Genomic DNA, 17,111 nt, shown 5'->3' with positions numbered 1-17,111 from the left:
TATCAGAATCAGGTGACTGGAGAGGGGGGCGATTGGCCCGTGTCTGAATATCTGGGGTGGGCACCTTAAGGTGGAATTTCCGCACTGCTTTAAATCCCTCTGTACATATACAAGAATGCATCAGACGGCCATTTCGTAGCCTTTAATGGTATTTAATGCACAACCCAGATATTGCGCAGGAACACAATAACACATTAAAGAGCTTGAGTGGAGAAAAAATAGGCTACTGCATTTATTTGTAACGCAAGAGGTTGTAGGATGGCATTTCTTAATGTAATTACAATTGTGAATCACACATAAACGATTTAGCATGTTTACATAATATATGTTGAAGGTTATGTAACTGAATCTTGGGCTATTTTAATAAATGTAGCAGCAAAACTGTACCAACCATCTGCTTTCAGTCTGTTCACACAAAACAGTAAGAAATGCACCTCATATTTTTGTCTTTTGGTGCTTGGATATTGAATGTGTACATCTGTAAACAACACACTGATGCGTGAACCTGCAAGAATGAAATTAAGAGATTTTATGCTGCACAATCTAACTAACTGTGCAGCATGAATTTAATGTATTTTGTCCCTCAGAGACAAATCTCACTGTACCATTTTTGAGTCTAAACACTGCTATTACTCCTCATCTTTTATATGCTCCACGTATTTAAAATTTAGAGCACATCGCACATCCAGCTCGGATTCGTTCTTTAGTGTTGTTGTTGTACCCAGGGAGGGCCACCACATCTGAGTCTGTGTCACTGGTGATGTTGTCATCGTGAGCAAAAATTTGCTCCACCAGACATTTAGCTGCTGCATCGATGTTTGTGTTCTCCTTCAGTGGGCATGAAACAAGGAAACAAAAAGAAAATGGATATTACACAGACAATTTCATCACATTAACAAATCTTAAATGTATATACAGAATATGCTGTCAAAATGTATCCCACTAAGCAAGCATTATTACTGTAAGAATATACACAATTTGATCTGTCCACATACTTAAAGTGCATACTTTTCCAGTAAATGGGTAGTTGACAATTAACCATAAATCTCTCCTATGGTGTGGCAGCAAAAAATTGTAAATTCCTAATAGCTTTCCAGATTAAAAAATAATTTACATAATATATGTCTGTGTTATGTGCATTTTATAAACATTTATAAACACATACATGCATATATTTAAGAGACATGTGAAATTGAATATGTTTAAATATAAATTCAATAATTTTGTATGTATAAATGAATACATCTGAATAATTGAGATAACTCAATGTTCAAAAATCATGTTCTTTATTGTGCATTCCAATTAATATTAATAAAACTGCTGTTGGTTTGTTTTGATTTAAGCCATAATAACAAAAAATACAGCTCACCAACGCAAAAAAAACATGATAACATAATAAAAAACATAAAAAAATTTTATCTAATTTTGGAACCAACCTCTTCATATATACTTGTATGTGTTTTTGTGTGTAGAAACACAAATTAAATATGCCCAGTACACAGACAAAGAATATAATGTAAAAACAAACATTTATTCTGGATGTGATTTATCGTGATAGCCCTAATTGTTCATATTTATAATATAAAATACCATGAGAGAGATTTGGCTTTGTTAGTTTTTTGCTTTGACACCATATACCAAATACCTTTTATTTAATCGTTAATCCATCAAACTCAAGGATTTTGAATATATAAAATATAAGAGGTAAAAAGTGCTAAAAGGCAATGTTTGCGTTAGCTTTTGCTAAATGTCTAGGTAATGTTAAAAAGAAAACAGCCATAAAGTGATTAAAGGCAATCCAAAGTTAAGCGTCTCAGACAGGAGGGTGTTATGCCATTATTTCCAGAAACCACTTTACAGCACCATCTGCCTTATGTACACTATTCCCTTTTCACACACTTCTGTGTAACTCATTAAAGCAGGGTTAGATGGTGAGCATAGGCCTTCTTGCTAATGATCACAACGCAGTCTTGCTGTATTTGTTGATATTAAATAGTCAAACCTCTGCCTCATGTTAAATAAATGCTAAATCTTAAATAAAGTCTCACCATAAGCACAATGTCATTGCATCATTTTAGAAGCCTTGGGATGTAACAAACAAACTAGGCAATGCATTCTTTTATAATACTTTTAAAGGATCTTTCATGGAGCGTAAACATCATGATCTCTTATATCGTGCAAACATTAAACAACTTTTGGGGGTCTGTGGCTCGCAAGAGAACAGCGTGTTCCCTAGCAATTCACTCACAGGTTCATACCTTAGCAGAGGTCTCAAACCAGCCCACGAATCCATTCTCTTTGCAGAAAGTATCAAGTTTGGGAATCTGGGTCCGCAGACCCTCTGAAGATTGGTCGGACTTGTTGGCTAAAAGAACAGCTGGGACAGGTTTGCCATTGCTGAGAGTGACCTTCACGTCGAGGTCATCTTTCCATTTCAGCACAGCATCAAACGTGGAGGCTCTGGTCACATCAAATACTATGAAGGCTCCCACGGCCTCCCGATAGTAAACTCGTGTCATGTTCCCATAGCGCTCCTGTCCTGTGACATGTGGAGTGTAAAATCACATCATAAACAAACCACAGACAATTAAAACATAATCTTTTTTTGTGTATTTGCTATCAATAAAAGTGCTGTGATTTTGGTTTTCTCTACTGTGTGCTCTAGGGAGAAGGGGCGGGGCTATATTTGGATCCTACCTCAAACTCTCATGTGACTTTAACACGAGTATGAGAACTGTTGAGATTAATACTAAACACACATTCCTTCACATTCTATGAAGTAACAGTTAAAAAAACGTTTAAATTGTAATTCAGCATGTTAAAAGGCTTATAAAAAATATTATATAGGATAAAATGCAAACAGAGAACGTAAGTTACCTGCTATGTCCCATAACTGTAACCGGATCACTGTCTGGTTATCCCAGTTTACGACTTTAAGAGCAAAATCCACTCCAATAGTTGCGCGATAGTGTTGCGAAAATATCTGATGAACGTACCGTTTGATTATTGACGTTTTACCCACTCCGAGGTCTCCGATCACGAGAACTTTGAACAAATGTTCTTTCTGCATGACAAAATCAAATATCACACGGACTGTAAACTCAGCGCCCTAGTTTTTAAAGAGTTTGCAGCAGATCTTTTACATCACACGTTTGTTTGATGAATATAGACCATGAAACGCGGACTCTCGTAAAAGTTTATATACGGCTCGAGGATTTTGTCAGAACAAGTGACGTCCAGTGTAACACGCGACTACCACAACACAAGTTGTGTTTAAATTCCAAAAATAAAATAGAAAGGATGCAAATTAAACACACAAAGGAAAAATTAATATCCTAAGTAGCTTGTTTGCGTTTATAGTTTTCTCGCCAAGACACAGAACTAGTGAAAGCCACAGACGGATTGGGCTTCCAGACACTAGCACGTAAGTGATGAGAATTGAATGCCACACCCATTTCATCACGGCACGCAACACGTAACTGTTTGAAGACCCGTGTGAAACTTCGTGGCGTGTGGAAAAACATCCTAGTTTAGGCAAAGATTCAATTCAGCCTGTCTGGAAAATAAAAGGCAGCAAATATATTGATAGAATAAAACCGTGTTTACTAATTATTAGGGTGTGTTCAAAATAATTCAACGCTACAAAAATAGTGGTGCATATTTGTCAAAGTTTTTTAAATGTTTAAGTCTTTTAAAAGGAAAACAAGTCCAGCTAGATACAGACATCCAGGCCAGCCTGGTGCAAAAGACAACAAATGACCTCACACATATGGAGCAAGTTGTCACTATGGGAAAAGTGCCGTTATTTAGCCTGAACACATAGGCCTAACTACTTTAATAAGCACAGACGTAAGATTTGCATCAGTGTTTCATGCCTTTCTGACTTCTTTACACTGTTAAATGTCTTCTCATGCATGACACTGTCATGATCACAGGAGTGAGACACGGACAGAGGACCCAGGTGCAGACCCAGGTGCGGGTAAGGGGTTTTAATATAATACTTTAATAATAATACAAAACAAACACACACGAGGGGGTAACATAACAAAACAGGGGAATATAATAACATGACAAGACAGGACTAAGACTAACTCCACATAAATTAACTTAAAGCACAAACTACAAAATTAGACTAATTAACCTAACACAACACAGGAACTCACCCAACAACCACAATGAACCAGCACAAGACAGAAGACACAAGGGCATTAAATAAGGGACCAGATCAAGAGGGAACAGGTGTAGGGCATGAATCAATAACAAGGAAACGAGAGGATGGGAACAGAGACGAGACCAGAGAGAGCATATGGCAAACCAAATAAACAATAGTCGTCTCTCTCCACATTGAACATGAGGTTCTTTCATGATCCAGCCACTAGACCAAGAGAAACATGACATGATGCAGCAGAATCATGACAGACATGGTCAACTTGTCAAAAACTAGTTGGAAGTATGAGAAGTATTTCAATATACTTGGTTTCCAAAAGTTTTTTTCTTCCCTTATTGGATAATTCTCCTGAAAAAGCATGCCCAATGCTAGGTGAAAGAAATACCTCGCCCACGCGTCAACCGTAGAGCGACAGGAAGACCCGCTTACCATCAAGAATGGCTGTGCTGCGTCAAGATTGTCTACGCTGTGGGACTGCAGCTGCAGCTCTTTACTCTTGCGATAGTGAGAGAAGTTGAGGTGAGTTTGTTTGTTCACAGCATTTCAGTGATGGATGTAATATAAACGGTGGATATAACGCTGGATTTGAAGACCGTTTGAAGCTGATAGATCGAGCGGTCCCAGCGCTAAAAGATGCCGGACATGAACCACACACAGTAAATGAAACAAAGTCATGTCTGTGTTTTGTTTGCAATCAGTGCGGACATGCTTTAGTTTCGCGGGCACGCGTCGTATGTTTTCAGAAAAAATCATTCATCTGAATCTCTCTTTTAGAAATTTTATCAAACTAAAGATTTGAAGTGTAGAATACTATTCTGTAAGTACACATGGTATATGCAGAAACTGTCTGAGTTACGGCCACTTTAATAGGCCTCTGACCACATGGATGTTTTCATATTTGGTGGACAGTGACAACTCACTTAGAGGGATATTTTAATCAATGTGTTTGTTTTAGAGAGATATCCATATTGAGAACGCCTGTTAACGATAATGTCTTACTTCCGTTATCCCTCATCTGCGCGTGACACAGGCAGGTAAGTTCCGGTGACGAACACGTCATTTTCCGTTTCTTCCCAATATGATATCGTCTCCTCTGTGTGGGAGCTTTCCTCACCATCATTTTCCGGAAAAACAACCCTCTGGTTCACGTGCAACAGAGGGATAACTGAAGATAGACATTATCGTTAATAGTGTTGAACATTATGGATATTCCTCTTAAAACAAACACATTTTTCGCTTCAGAAGACCTTTGTTAAGACTACAGAGCTGCGACAGTGCCAGTGTAACGCACTGTCTCGAATACGGCGAGTGAGAGAGCAGAAATGTGCGACGTCACGCCATTCTTTGATCGATGGAGGCACTTTTTGGAGCTTCAAAAAATTGCCCCCCATTCACTCCCATTCTAGCACTTGGAAGAAAATGATACATGGCATTATAACGTCAAGAGAAAAGTCATTCAGACAGGATGCCTTGAGGGTGAGTAAAACATGGGGAAATTTAGTTTTGCCTCTGAAATATCACTTTAATTTTAATGTAATAGATCGTCCATGTTTTTATCATATCTAGCTAAGGATCCCTGACAATAAAATGTAACAATCCGCCCAGATTTTTACAGAATCTACGATATATTGTAGTTGGTTTGCACACACAAATGCAAGCTTTCATACCTGGTTAAATTTAAGTCAGTCCACTAGCAGAAATGTTTGTTTTCTCAAGCATTTATGTTGTATGCTAGTTTCAAACACCAATCACTATTTGTTGTAATTTTACAGTTTTTGTTGGCCAAAACAATAACATTAAAACAGTAAACAAAACAAACAAACAAAAAATATTGTTGTTGATGCCGTTTAAAGTGGTGAACAGAACGTGTCAGCCTATTACCATGCGCATGTCATTTGTGAATGTAGCAGGGGAGCTAGCTCCTTTTGCTTGTAGGGCGTGGCCAAGCACATGGTGGGGGGTTTATAAGCAGGCACTTGAGAGGATGCCAAAATATGAGGTCCAGTCCCTTTGTTTGGATCTCAAGTGTGTGGAAGCCTTTTTGGTATGCTCTCGAGGACATTTGCACCTGGTTAGGGCTCGAAGCAGGTAGGCTAAGTGAATGTTGCTTTGTGTTTTTATGATCACAAAGCCTTTAAAAGCACGAATCTTGTTTACTACAGATGTGAACATTGTGGGGATATTTTGTTATTCGTTGCGGACACCGTTGGAGAGAGCGGGTATGTGTATGGATTGAGATTTTAAGTGTTGGCGACATGTGGCTTTATTCAATTAAGGTAATGTGTTTTTAAGATAGATAAGTGTGGCATAGACCGTCGGTAATGCTGTGTGGTTTCATCAAGGAGATTGGTCCAGTGTTGATGACAGTGTTGCAGGTAATTTAAACTATTTTACATAGGGTTGAAAGGATTTTAAAGGTTAATATGATTAAAGGAAATATTTGTATTGTTATTGAATTATAAAGTGTATTTCTGTGTTTCTTTGTAGTAGGTGGAGTTGTTCGCTGTTCCTCCTGTTTTTTGTTTCGGTTAGGTTTTTCCCTTCGCTGGTCTGTCCCTGTACGTGCGTGCCGCATGTTTCCAATCTAGCTGTGGGCTATGATTGTGGTGTAAGGGACTGACTAGCAAGGTGATTTCATTTTTGTCTATTGTATTTGTGTGTTAACGTCCCTTCCCAGTCTCTCATTCTTTTGGGCCATTGAAACACCCCCCATATTACATTGACGTCCACCAACCGTGGACTACTCTCTTGTGCGTGGTTTGGTGTGATATTGTTTTGGCAGGTATTATTTTGTTTGTGTTTATTTGAAGTGTATTATGAGTGTGGGATTTTGCATATGAGTTATTTTGGGTCTTGAGTGGTCCTGTGTTTAGGCCGCAATTGTATCTGGGTTTGGCCGAAGGTAAATTAGATCTATTGAGAGGGGGGAGGAAACCATTTGGTACATGTTTAGTCTTCTACGGGAGAATTTACCTGTTTGTCTTATTTAACTCTGATGCTGTGAATAAACTCTTATATTTTTGGAAAACCTTGTCCCCTTGTGCCTACTTTTAAAGCTCAAGGGTTTTCTACCCATGCCAGGAAGAAGCTCGGGGTAACATTTGGCGTAGTCGGCAGGGTCTTATTAGGGTTTTCCCTTTTTTTTTCTTCTCCTTCTTTTTTTAGTACTTAAGACTGGGAAGTGGAGAGTTTGTTTTGTTTGTTTTTTATACGGAGGAACAGCGGACAGCTTCGTGGGCGATTGTTTCGGGAGACATCGGAGTGGGTTGCTGCAGTGATGGCGGAAGAGCTGGAACAACTACAAGGACAGTTGGAGCAACTGCGAATGGAAAATGAAAGACTAAGACAACCACCTCCAGCAGGGGGGTTGGCAAGTGGGGGTCCGAGCTCGGCCTCAGAAGCTACGGGACAGCGACGTGAACAGGCGATATATTTGCCAAGAGAGAGAAAATGTTCTAAATTCTCTGGTAAGGGGCTCCCGGGTACCGCTTCGTTGGAAGAATGGATCGAGGAGGTGGAGAGTTGTATCAGGGGGAGATATATGTCTGAATTGGACAAAGCCATGTTTGTTTACGATCACCTAGAAGGCGAGGCTCGGACGGAGATAAAATTCCGGCCTGGGGAAATCAAAGACAATGCTACTGAGGTATTTGCAGTATTGCGTGAACTGTATTCGTGTTCCTCTTCTTATGTACTCTTACAGCAACAGTTTTTTGATAGAAAGCAAAAAGAGGGTGAATCTCTACAGGAATTTTCTCATGCCTTGATGGCTCTTATGGATAGTGTGCGAAAAGCTAACCCTAGGGCGGTGTCTGATCATCAGGTGATTCTGCGAGATCAGTTTTGCGAAAATGTTCAGGACCATGCACTTCGTAGGGAACTAAAGAAAATGGTAAGGCAGCAGTCGTCGTTGACTCTCCTTGAACTACGTAAAGAGGCAATGCGTTGGGTGGAGGAAGGACAGCCCCAAAGAATTAGACCGGGAAGGGTAGTCCCGCACGCATTTGAAACGCAAGCTATTGCCGTGTGTGAGGAGAACAGTCTCGTAAGTTCAGAAGTTATGGAATTGAAAGACATGGTCTTACGACAACAAGCACAATTGGATCTGATCCTTAAGATGCTGGGTACCCCTGATGGGTCTCCAAATAATATTGATCGAGGTCTCAGAGGTAGTAGGTTTCGTAGAACACCTGATGGTCAACCTATATGTATTAAATGCAACCAAGCTGGTCATATAGCAAGATATTGTACCACCAATATACCAATTAGGCCTTTACCTGTTGTGAGTTCCAGTAGGGGGGGTGTTGAGTCTGCCGGGTTGACGGAAAACTAGAATCCCCCCGGGTGCAGAGCCACACACTGGAGATGGGGGTATTGGGCTCAAAAACTGATGTAGGACCTCTTTGTGGGTTGGTGGGGTCTTGTCCAACATTGACTGTTAAAATGGGATCTGTTGATGTAATGTGTTTGTTGGATACCGGCTCTATGGTGACCACATTAACAGAAAGTTATTTTAATTTGCATTTTTCTGATTTGGGTAAGGGGGGTCTTCATGACTGCGCATGGTTGGCATTAAAAGCTGCTAATGGCATGGATATTCCTTGTGTGGGGTATGTAGAACTTGATATAATTTTATTTGGGGTCACATTACCCAGAAAAGGGGTTTTGATTGTTAAAGATCCCTGTTTGCCTAGCATGTATGCACGGAAGGAGAAAATTCCTGCGGTATTGGGTATGAATATTATCAGAGAATGTTATGCTAACCTGTTTAATGAGCATGGTGCTGAGCTTTTTAAGATCCCCCAAATACAATCAGCTACTTTGGGGTGGAAACAGGCATTTCGCTGCTGTCAGAAAATTGAAGCCATGTCCAATTCTTGCTCTTCCTTTAAGGTTAGAGTTCAGGGTAACACCCCAGTTCGGGTGTCAGCGGGCACACTCACCCTGGTTCCTGTTACCTGCCCCCAAGTTTCAGGTGCAATGGTTGAGTTTCTCCTAGAACCATCAGGGCCTGAAGAACGGGCTCTTCCGGAGGGTTTGCTAATGTCCCCCTCCCTGGTGTATGCAGAGAGAGGGTTAGTCTATGCACCCATTGTTAATGTAGGTAGTATGGAGGTATGGGTAGCCCCGCGTCAGATTATAGGCTCTGTTCAGGTAGTGACAGTCATAAGCACTCCAGGGCCTAGACTCGAATTATGCCCGGAAGATGTTTATTGTGCCAAAGTATCCGTTCAAATGGGGGAGCAGTTGTCTAACTGCCATATCGACGTGCCCTCGTTCGAAGGGCTGACTGTGCAGGAAGCAGAGCAGGCAAGGGGGCTTTTGAATAAATATCAGGCTGTTTTTTCCAGCACCGAAGGGGATATAGGCTGTACTGACGTAATTAAACATGAGATCCCGTTAGTGGATGATAAACCGGTCCGACAACCGTATAGACGAATTCCCCCTGCCCGATACGAGGGTGTACGCTCTCATATTCAACAGCTTTTAGACAGTAAGGTAATAAGGGAAAGTAGTAGTCCTTACTCTTCTCCGATTGTCCTTGTACAAAAGAAGGATGGGACGATTAGGATGTGTGTTGACTATCGGCAATTGAACGCAAAGACGCGGAAGGATGCTTATCCCCTGCCAAGAATTGAGGAGTCTCTGGATGCCCTTACGGGGGCAAGATGGTTTTCTACCCTAGATTTAACTAGTGGGTACAACCAGGTTGAAGTGGCTGAGGCAGATAAGGCAAAGACTGCTTTTTGTACCCCGTTTGGGTTGTTTGAATTCAACCGTATGCCCTTTGGGTTGTGTAATGCACCAGGGACGTTCCAGAGACTCATGGAACGGTTGTTTGGGGATAAGCGGTTCTCCTCGTTGCTGCTGTATTTAGATGATATAATTGTGTTCTCCTCTTCAGTACAGGAACATTTGGTGCGGTTAGGGGATGTTTTTCAGCGATTACAGCAGGAGGGTCTGAAGATCAAGCTGAGCAAATGCTGTTTCTTTCAGAAGCAAGTCAAATATTTGGGACACCTAGTGTCGGAGCAGGGAGTTTCAACTGACCCTGAGAAAGTGGCGGTAGTAAAAGACTGGAAGCGTCCTGTGCACCTGGCAGAACTTCGTTCCTTTTTAGGGTTTGCCAGCTATTATCGTCGGTTTATCGATGGATTTGCGAAACTGGCTAAACCTCTTCATGAATTGGTAACTAGATTGAGTGGCGCTGTGAAAAAGGGCAAGACCCCACGGTTGCCCTTGGTTTCGGTATGGGACGAAGAGTGTGAGAACTGCTTTCAAACTCTGAAGACAAAGTTGGTGACAGCCCCGGTTCTGGCATACGCAGATTTCCAGAAGCCTTTTGTTCTCGAGATAGACGCAAGTCATCAGGGTTTGGGGGCAGTTTTGTCCCAGGAGCAGGGTGGTAGGCGTCGTCCCATTGCTTACGCCAGCAGGGGTCTGCGGAGGACAGAGCGGAACATGGAGAATTATAGCTCCATGAAATTGGAATGTTTAGCTCTGAAGTGGGCTGTATGTGATAAGTTCAGGGAGTATTTGCTGGGAAATGATTTTGTTGTCTATACGGACAATAATCCGCTCTGTCACCTTCAGACCTCAAAGCTGGGTGCCCTGGAGCAGAGGTGGCTGTCACAGTTAGCCTCGTTTAACTTTGTGCTTAAATATCGCCCAGGGAGAACTAATCAAAATGCTGACGCACTCTCTCGACAGGCCCTGAATAATGTTTTCCCGGGAACAGAGATTCCGCAAGTTTTACAGCTGCAGTCAAAGGGTAGGTCACCAGAATGCTTGGTGGTGAGTGCTAGTGAGGTTGCTGCACTGCCGGGATGTTCACCGGTAGATTTGGCTTGTTTGCAGAAGGCGGACCCAGTTATTGGTCCTATTATAAATGCTTGGGCCACAGGTAGTGGTTTGCGCCCTTCGGGATTGGTTTGTAGGGATAGAGCTGTAAAGGAGATGGCTAGGCAGTGGGACCGTTTGCGTGAGAGAGAGGGATGCCTTTATCGTTTAGTGTATACACCGGATGGTCATAAGGAAATCTACCAGTTGTTGTTGCCGCAACGTCTTCAAAGAGAGGTATTTAGTCATTTGCATGACAGCCATGGCCATCAAGGGAGAGATCGAACTGTAGAATTGGTGAAGCGCCGTTGTTATTGGCCAGGAATGGTGAGAGACGTGGAACGTTGGTGTCAAGAATGTCAGCGGTGCATCCTTGCCAAGGCAGTCCAACCAAAAGTAAGGTCATTTATGGGAACACTACAGGCATCCCGGCCTCATGAAATCTTGGCCATGGATTTTACTGTGTTGGAGCCTGCGAGTGATGGGAGGGAGAGTGTCTTGGTACTTACAGACGTGTTTTCCAAGTTTACCCAAGCGATCCCTACTCGAGATCAGCGAGCAAGTACTGTGGCAGAGGTGTTGGTTCGACATTGGTTTCACCTATTTGGGGTTCCCTGTCGTCTGCATTCAGACCAAGGGCGGAATTTTGAAAGTAACCTTATTAGCCAGTTATGTAAGGTATATGGGGTGCAGAAGAGTCGGACTACTCCTTACCACCCGCAGGGTAATGGGCAGTGTGAACGTTTTAATCGCACTCTTCACGATCTGTTGCGAACAATGCCCCCGGAGAACAAGAGGAAGTGGCCCCACCATTTACCCCAGCTGGTTTATGCTTATAATACCACCGTGCATTATTCCACTGGCATGAGTCCATATTTCTTAATGTTTGGATGTGAGCCTAAGTTGCCAGTGGATTTTTTGTTAAATCAGGGGGAAGGAACTGTCGAGACCCCAGAGCATTGGATTGTGGAACATCAAAGTAGGCTCCAGTCAGCATACAGGGAAGTACAGGAAAGGTTGAAGGAAAAGGTTGCCCGTCGAAATAGGCGCTATGAGGGTAGAATCAATGATCAGGGTTTTGGAGAGGGTGACTTGGTCTACCTCAGGAGCCACCATCGGGGAAGAAGTAAAATTCAGGATGCATATGACTCGTGTCTGTATAAGGTGGTGCGTGGGCCAGGGGAGCAGGGTGTGGTGTACTCTGTTGCTCCGGTGTCGCAGGCAGGACCAGTGAAGCAGGTCCATCGGATGGAAATGCGAAAGGCATTTATTGATGTGGGTCCAAGTAATGATGATACTACGTCCGAGGATGAAGATAATCCAGGTATTATCTCTCCCCCGGACTCAGATAGCGATTCTATTTTAGGGGTAGTATTGCAAGATGATTGTGACATGCCCCCGTTGGGGTCCACTGAGGATTGTGTCTTGGAGGCCACCCCTGTGTTCGAAACTACTCCGCCCATAGAACTACGGCGCTCCAGTAGGTGTACCGCGGGTCAGCATTCCAACCCTTATAGGTTACCTATGACTACAGTTGTTGGTGAAGAGTTGTAGCCTTGGAAACATGTATGTTTCTAACTGTATTGTTTAGGCTATAGGGATATCGGTGGGTCACCGATAAAAGTCTCGGGGAGAGAATGTAGCAGGGGAGCTAGCTCCTTTTGCTTGTAGGGCGTGGCCAAGCACATGGTGGGGGGTTTATAAGCAGGCACTTGAGAGGATGCCAAAATATGAGGTCCAGTCCCTTTGTTTGGATCTCAAGTGTGTGGAAGCCTTTTTGGTATGCTCTCGAGGACATTTGCACCTGGTTAGGGCTCGAAGCAGGTAGGCTAAGTGAATGTTGCTTTGTGTTTTTATGATCACAAAGCCTTTAAAAGCACGAATCTTGTTTACTACAGATGTGAACATTGTGGGGATATTTTGTTATTCGTTGCGGACACCGTTGGAGAGAGCGGGTATGTGTATGGATTGAGATTTTAAGTGTTGGCGACATGTGGCTTTATTCAATTAAGGTAATGTGTTTTTAAGATAGATAAGTGTGGCATAGACCGTCGGTAATGCTGTGTGGTTTCATCAAGGAGATTGGTCCAGTGTTGATGACAGTGTTGCAGGTAATTTAAACTATTTTACATAGGGTTGAAAGGATTTTAAAGGTTAATATGATTAAAGGAAATATTTGTATTGTTATTGAATTATAAAGTGTATTTCTGTGTTTCTTTGTAGTAGGTGGAGTTGTTCGCTGTTCCTCCTGTTTTTTGTTTCGGTTAGGTTTTTCCCTTCGCTGGTCTGTCCCTGTACGTGCGTGCCGCATGTTTCCAATCTAGCTGTGGGCTATGATTGTGGTGTAAGGGACTGACTAGCAAGGTGATTTCATTTTTGTCTATTGTATTTGTGTGTTAACGTCCCTTCCCAGTCTCTCATTCTTTTGGGCCATTGAAACACCCCCCATATTACATTGACGTCCACCAACCGTGGACTACTCTCTTGTGCGTGGTTTGGTGTGATATTGTTTTGGCAGGTATTATTTTGTTTGTGTTTATTTGAAGTGTATTATGAGTGTGGGATTTTGCATATGAGTTATTTTGGGTCTTGAGTGGTCCTGTGTTTAGGCCGCAATTGTATCTGGGTTTGGCCGAAGGTAAATTAGATCTATTGAGAGGGGGGAGGAAACCATTTGGTACATGTTTAGTCTTCTACGGGAGAATTTACCTGTTTGTCTTATTTAACTCTGATGCTGTGAATAAACTCTTATATTTTTGGAAAACCTTGTCCCCTTGTGCCTACTTTTAAAGCTCAAGGGTTTTCTACCCATGCCAGGAAGAAGCTCGGGGTAACATACACAATCTAATCCAACGCGTCAATCCTGAACAGAAGCAAACTTTTACTCGATTTAGCTGACTGGAAAGTCCAAAAACTGGTCGTTTCACGTTATATGAGAACCACCTCTGAGAAGCATCAATGGCCAGGCTGTGACAGTGCCAGTGTAACGCCTCCCGGAAGTCTCGAATACGGCGAGTGAGAGAGCAGAAATGTGCGACGCAAAGCGTTGTTGAATGACGTGCTGCGTGCGCCGCTGCCGCCGTTATTACGGCAATGGTACTGATGAGGGATGAGTCAGGCTATATGATGCTGATAATACTGCCATTTCATCAGCACATTTTCACAAACATCTCCTCATCCCTAATCATGAGATTGACGACATGAATTTACAAACAATTTCTGAAAGCAATACATTAAGGTAAAGACCTCAGACGGTTATGGTTATGGTCGTTTTGTGCACGTTCGAAGCGGGAACTAGTTGCACATTTATCCTTTAAACATTCGGGTGTGCTTGGATGCCTTGCCTGGGAACGTCACTGTATTACACATTTTCGGACTGAAAAACAGCGAAAATTATGGGGTTTGCCATTCTGAGGCACTGAGAAGCGTTACCGAGGTAATATGAACGCAATAATACAATACTGTACATTCATAGAGCGATTACGCGATTGCTAGGCCTGCAAGTCCTTTCTGCATGATGCAAAATGCTTTTGCTTGATGGACTTATTTAACACTATACGCGATGCTTCTTATTAAATTATTTTAACAGGCCGCGTTGAGCACTCCTAGTGAATTATTGATCAAATAATAAGGACATACTTGTTATTCATGTGGGATTCGGGTCTGATTCAACCACTGAATTCATATAGGCCTATATGTTGTCACGTTTTGGTCATCTTGAAATTAAAAAGTCAAAGATACAAAAAATGTAAGTATCATTCCGGTGCAGAAATATATGCAATGTACTTGATGCTTTACAGTAGACTATAACGGTGCAAATGAATAGTCAAGCATTATATTCATAGTATTGTATTAGATACTAACACCTATTTGAATTATTGTCCTGCATGTAAAGAACCAGTCTGAGCTAATCCTTAAAATACCTTGCATCGTTGTATCCACGTCTATTCAGGTTTATTTAATTATAATAAATCATATTTTATCATTAGGCTGAATCCAGTTTGCTCAATGTACTACAACACCACCATAGGAAGTGTGTTCTCAAGCTCGCAAAACATTCTTTACAGTGTTTTGTTTCATTTAGAATATACTACAAATTGATTCTCAAACCATCTTTATTGTTATTTCTTTTTAGATTAAATAAGATATGGAAGCTATATGGCTGTACCAGTTTCGGCTGATTGTCATTGGTGACTCGACGGTGGGGAAATCGTGTCTGATCAGACGTTTCACAGAAGGACGTTTTGCACAGGTGTCTGATCCTACGGTTGGAGTTGACTTCTTTTCTCGCCTGGTAGAGATCGAACCAGGCAAACGCATCAAGCTTCAGATCTGGGACACAGCAGGCCAGGAGAGATTTAGGTACAGCTGGTGATATTTGATGATATTTTAGTTGTAGCTGTAATGGTTTTTTCATTTACGGTTAGGAAGAAAGTTCGTGGTGTCCTTAAATGCTCGTGCAAATCCCCAAAATTTTTTATGTAATATTCTTTTATTATATAATATAATCTTTATTTCCTGAATTTCCGTTGTCAAATATGTCTAACATGGTCTGATCTTCCCTTCTGAATGTGATCCAGATCTATCACAAGGGCTTACTATCGTAATTCAGTGGGTGGCCTTTTGCTTTTTGACATCACCAACCGGCGCTCTTTCCAGAATGTGCACGAGTGGCTGGAGGAGGCACGCAGTCATGTGCAGCCGCACAGCATCGTCTTCATACTGGTCGGCCATAAATGCGACCTGGAACAGCAGCGGCAGGTGAGCCAGCAGGAGGCTGAAAAATTGGCAGGTGCTTACGGCATGCGCTACGTGGAGACCTCGGCCCGTGACGCCATCAATGTAGAGAGGGCCTTCACCGAGCTGACGTGTGACATCTTTGAGCTGGTCAAATCTGGTGACATCACCATCCAGGAGGGCTGGGAGGGTGTCAAGAGCGGTTTCGTGCCCAATGTGGTGCATTCGTCTGAGGAAGTGACCAAGAGCGACCGCCGCTGCCTCTGTTGAGCTGAAGTGACTCTTGCCGGCGTATCAAGCCCCTTCACCGCAAAACCAGTGCCGTTGTTTTCCCTTAGCTTGACATTTCCCTCTACTGCAACCCTACAAATACTCTCTTCTATCAACATTTCCTGCTCTCATAGTTACTTCGAATAAAATTCACATTCTCTTAACCCTTAAGTTCAAATGACGACCTACAGATAAGCGACAAACAAGAAACCATTGATTGGTTTGGTAAGGGGGAATCTAGAGAACTGACTTGTGAGAAAAGTGCATCTCCCGAACTGGAGGTCTCAAACCTTCCAAACTCTCCAACACACAGACAGCAGCAAAGACAGACCCAAAGTTTACACCAAAAGTTCACCCATTAATGACGGATGATTTAAGAGCATGCCCAATCGAAATGTCATTCCTTATCTCAATGGTCCATAATCCTTTGACCGCTACATACTGGCATATATTGATTATTTATTTGGAGGATCTTGGATTTGAAAACAATGGGAAGATAAATGATGGTCCACATGATGAAGCATCGTTGCGTGACAAAGAGACATGAAAAAAATATTCGTGTAGATGGATGTAGACGTTGTACCAATCTTAGCAGATGTGACGACTACTTTTTCTTTCTCCTTTTGGAGTTTTAAATGCTTCACTAAATAAAGTTCAAGATCAAATGATGCTCTCATCAAATTATGTTTTTTGAATGCACATACACAAGGTCTCCACATTCTCCACATACATGTTTATAAATTATTTTGGATTTTTGACTACACATTCGTTTAATTAAAGTGTAATGCTCTCAGTGCAAAGACATTTGATCATGTTTTCCATAATGTGCATATCAATTTGCAAATAAAACAAATAAATAACATCCAGAAACTTTCTCAACACACCATATTTGTAAAGCACTGATAGATCACGCCCCTTTATCGTTTTTATTTTTGATTGGTGCACTCTTTAATCACTTGAGGTTAGTAGCTGCTGAAATGTACTTTGTTTGACTTACAGACTAATGCCATTTTGCAGACTAAAAAGATTATTAACTGTGTATTTATTAATCTTGTGAGAGGGATGAGATGAACTATCAATAAAAGGTGTGAGACAA

The 17,111-nt window shown here is 41.9% G+C and overlaps 2 protein-coding genes across 4 annotated transcripts; one reads left to right on the top strand and one right to left on the bottom strand.

The window, feature by feature from the left end:
* Positions 1–127: 127 nt before the first annotated feature.
* Positions 128–3,447, bottom strand: rab38c (RAB38c, member of RAS oncogene family). The gene is made up of 3 exons (XM_079487492.1): positions 2,878–3,447; positions 2,259–2,539; positions 128–828 (listed from the first exon to the last, which is right to left on the bottom strand). Exons 1-3 carry the CDS (start codon positions 3,068–3,070, stop codon positions 661–663), a joined length of 642 nt encoding a protein of 213 aa, XP_079343618.1. The 5' UTR covers positions 3,071–3,447; the 3' UTR covers positions 128–660.
* Positions 3,448–14,041: 10,594 nt separating this feature from the next.
* Positions 14,042–17,110, top strand: rab39ba (RAB39B, member RAS oncogene family a). 3 transcript variants are annotated; one of them, XM_079485910.1, is made up of 3 exons: positions 14,042–14,246; positions 15,144–15,370; positions 15,589–17,110. In XM_079485910.1, exons 2-3 carry the CDS (start codon positions 15,156–15,158, stop codon positions 16,013–16,015), a joined length of 642 nt encoding a protein of 213 aa, XP_079342036.1. In that variant the 5' UTR covers positions 14,042–14,246; positions 15,144–15,155; the 3' UTR covers positions 16,016–17,110. The 3 variants fall into 3 exon arrangements, with proteins under 3 accessions (XP_079342036.1, XP_079342035.1, XP_079342037.1); XM_079485909.1 differs by having other exon boundaries at positions 14,078–14,444; positions 15,589–17,109; XM_079485911.1 differs by having other exon boundaries at positions 14,078–14,756; positions 15,589–17,109.
* The last annotated feature ends 1 nt before the right edge of the window (position 17,111 follows it).

This window comes from Barbatula barbatula (genome assembly GCF_947034865.1).
Source record: "Barbatula barbatula genome assembly, chromosome: 22".
NCBI lineage: Eukaryota > Metazoa > Chordata > Actinopteri > Cypriniformes > Nemacheilidae > Barbatula > Barbatula barbatula.
The sequence above is the reverse complement of the archived record's forward strand: the minus strand, read 5'-3'. Positions and strand labels throughout refer to the sequence as shown.

What these genes read in the sequence shown, in the direction of transcription:
- rab39ba (XM_079485910.1), top strand. Translation starts at nt 15,156, where the DNA reads ATGGAAGCTATATGGCTGTACCAGTTTCGGCTGATTGTCATTGGTGAC. An exon ending in GCAGGCCAGGAGAGATTTAG is followed by an intron (nt 15,371 to 15,588) that starts GTACAGCTGGTG and finishes AATGTGATCCAG; the next exon opens with ATCTATCACAAGGGCTTACT.
- rab38c (XM_079487492.1), bottom strand. Translation starts at nt 3,070, where the DNA reads ATGCAGAAAGAACATTTGTTCAAAGTTCTCGTGATCGGAGACCTCGGA. An exon ending in ACAGTTATGGGACATAGCAG is followed by an intron (nt 2,540 to 2,877) that starts GTAACTTACGTT and finishes CACATGTCACAG; the next exon opens with GACAGGAGCGCTATGGGAAC. An exon ending in GGTTTGAGACCTCTGCTAAG is followed by an intron (nt 829 to 2,258) that starts GTATGAACCTGT and finishes TGCCCACTGAAG; the next exon opens with GAGAACACAAACATCGATGC.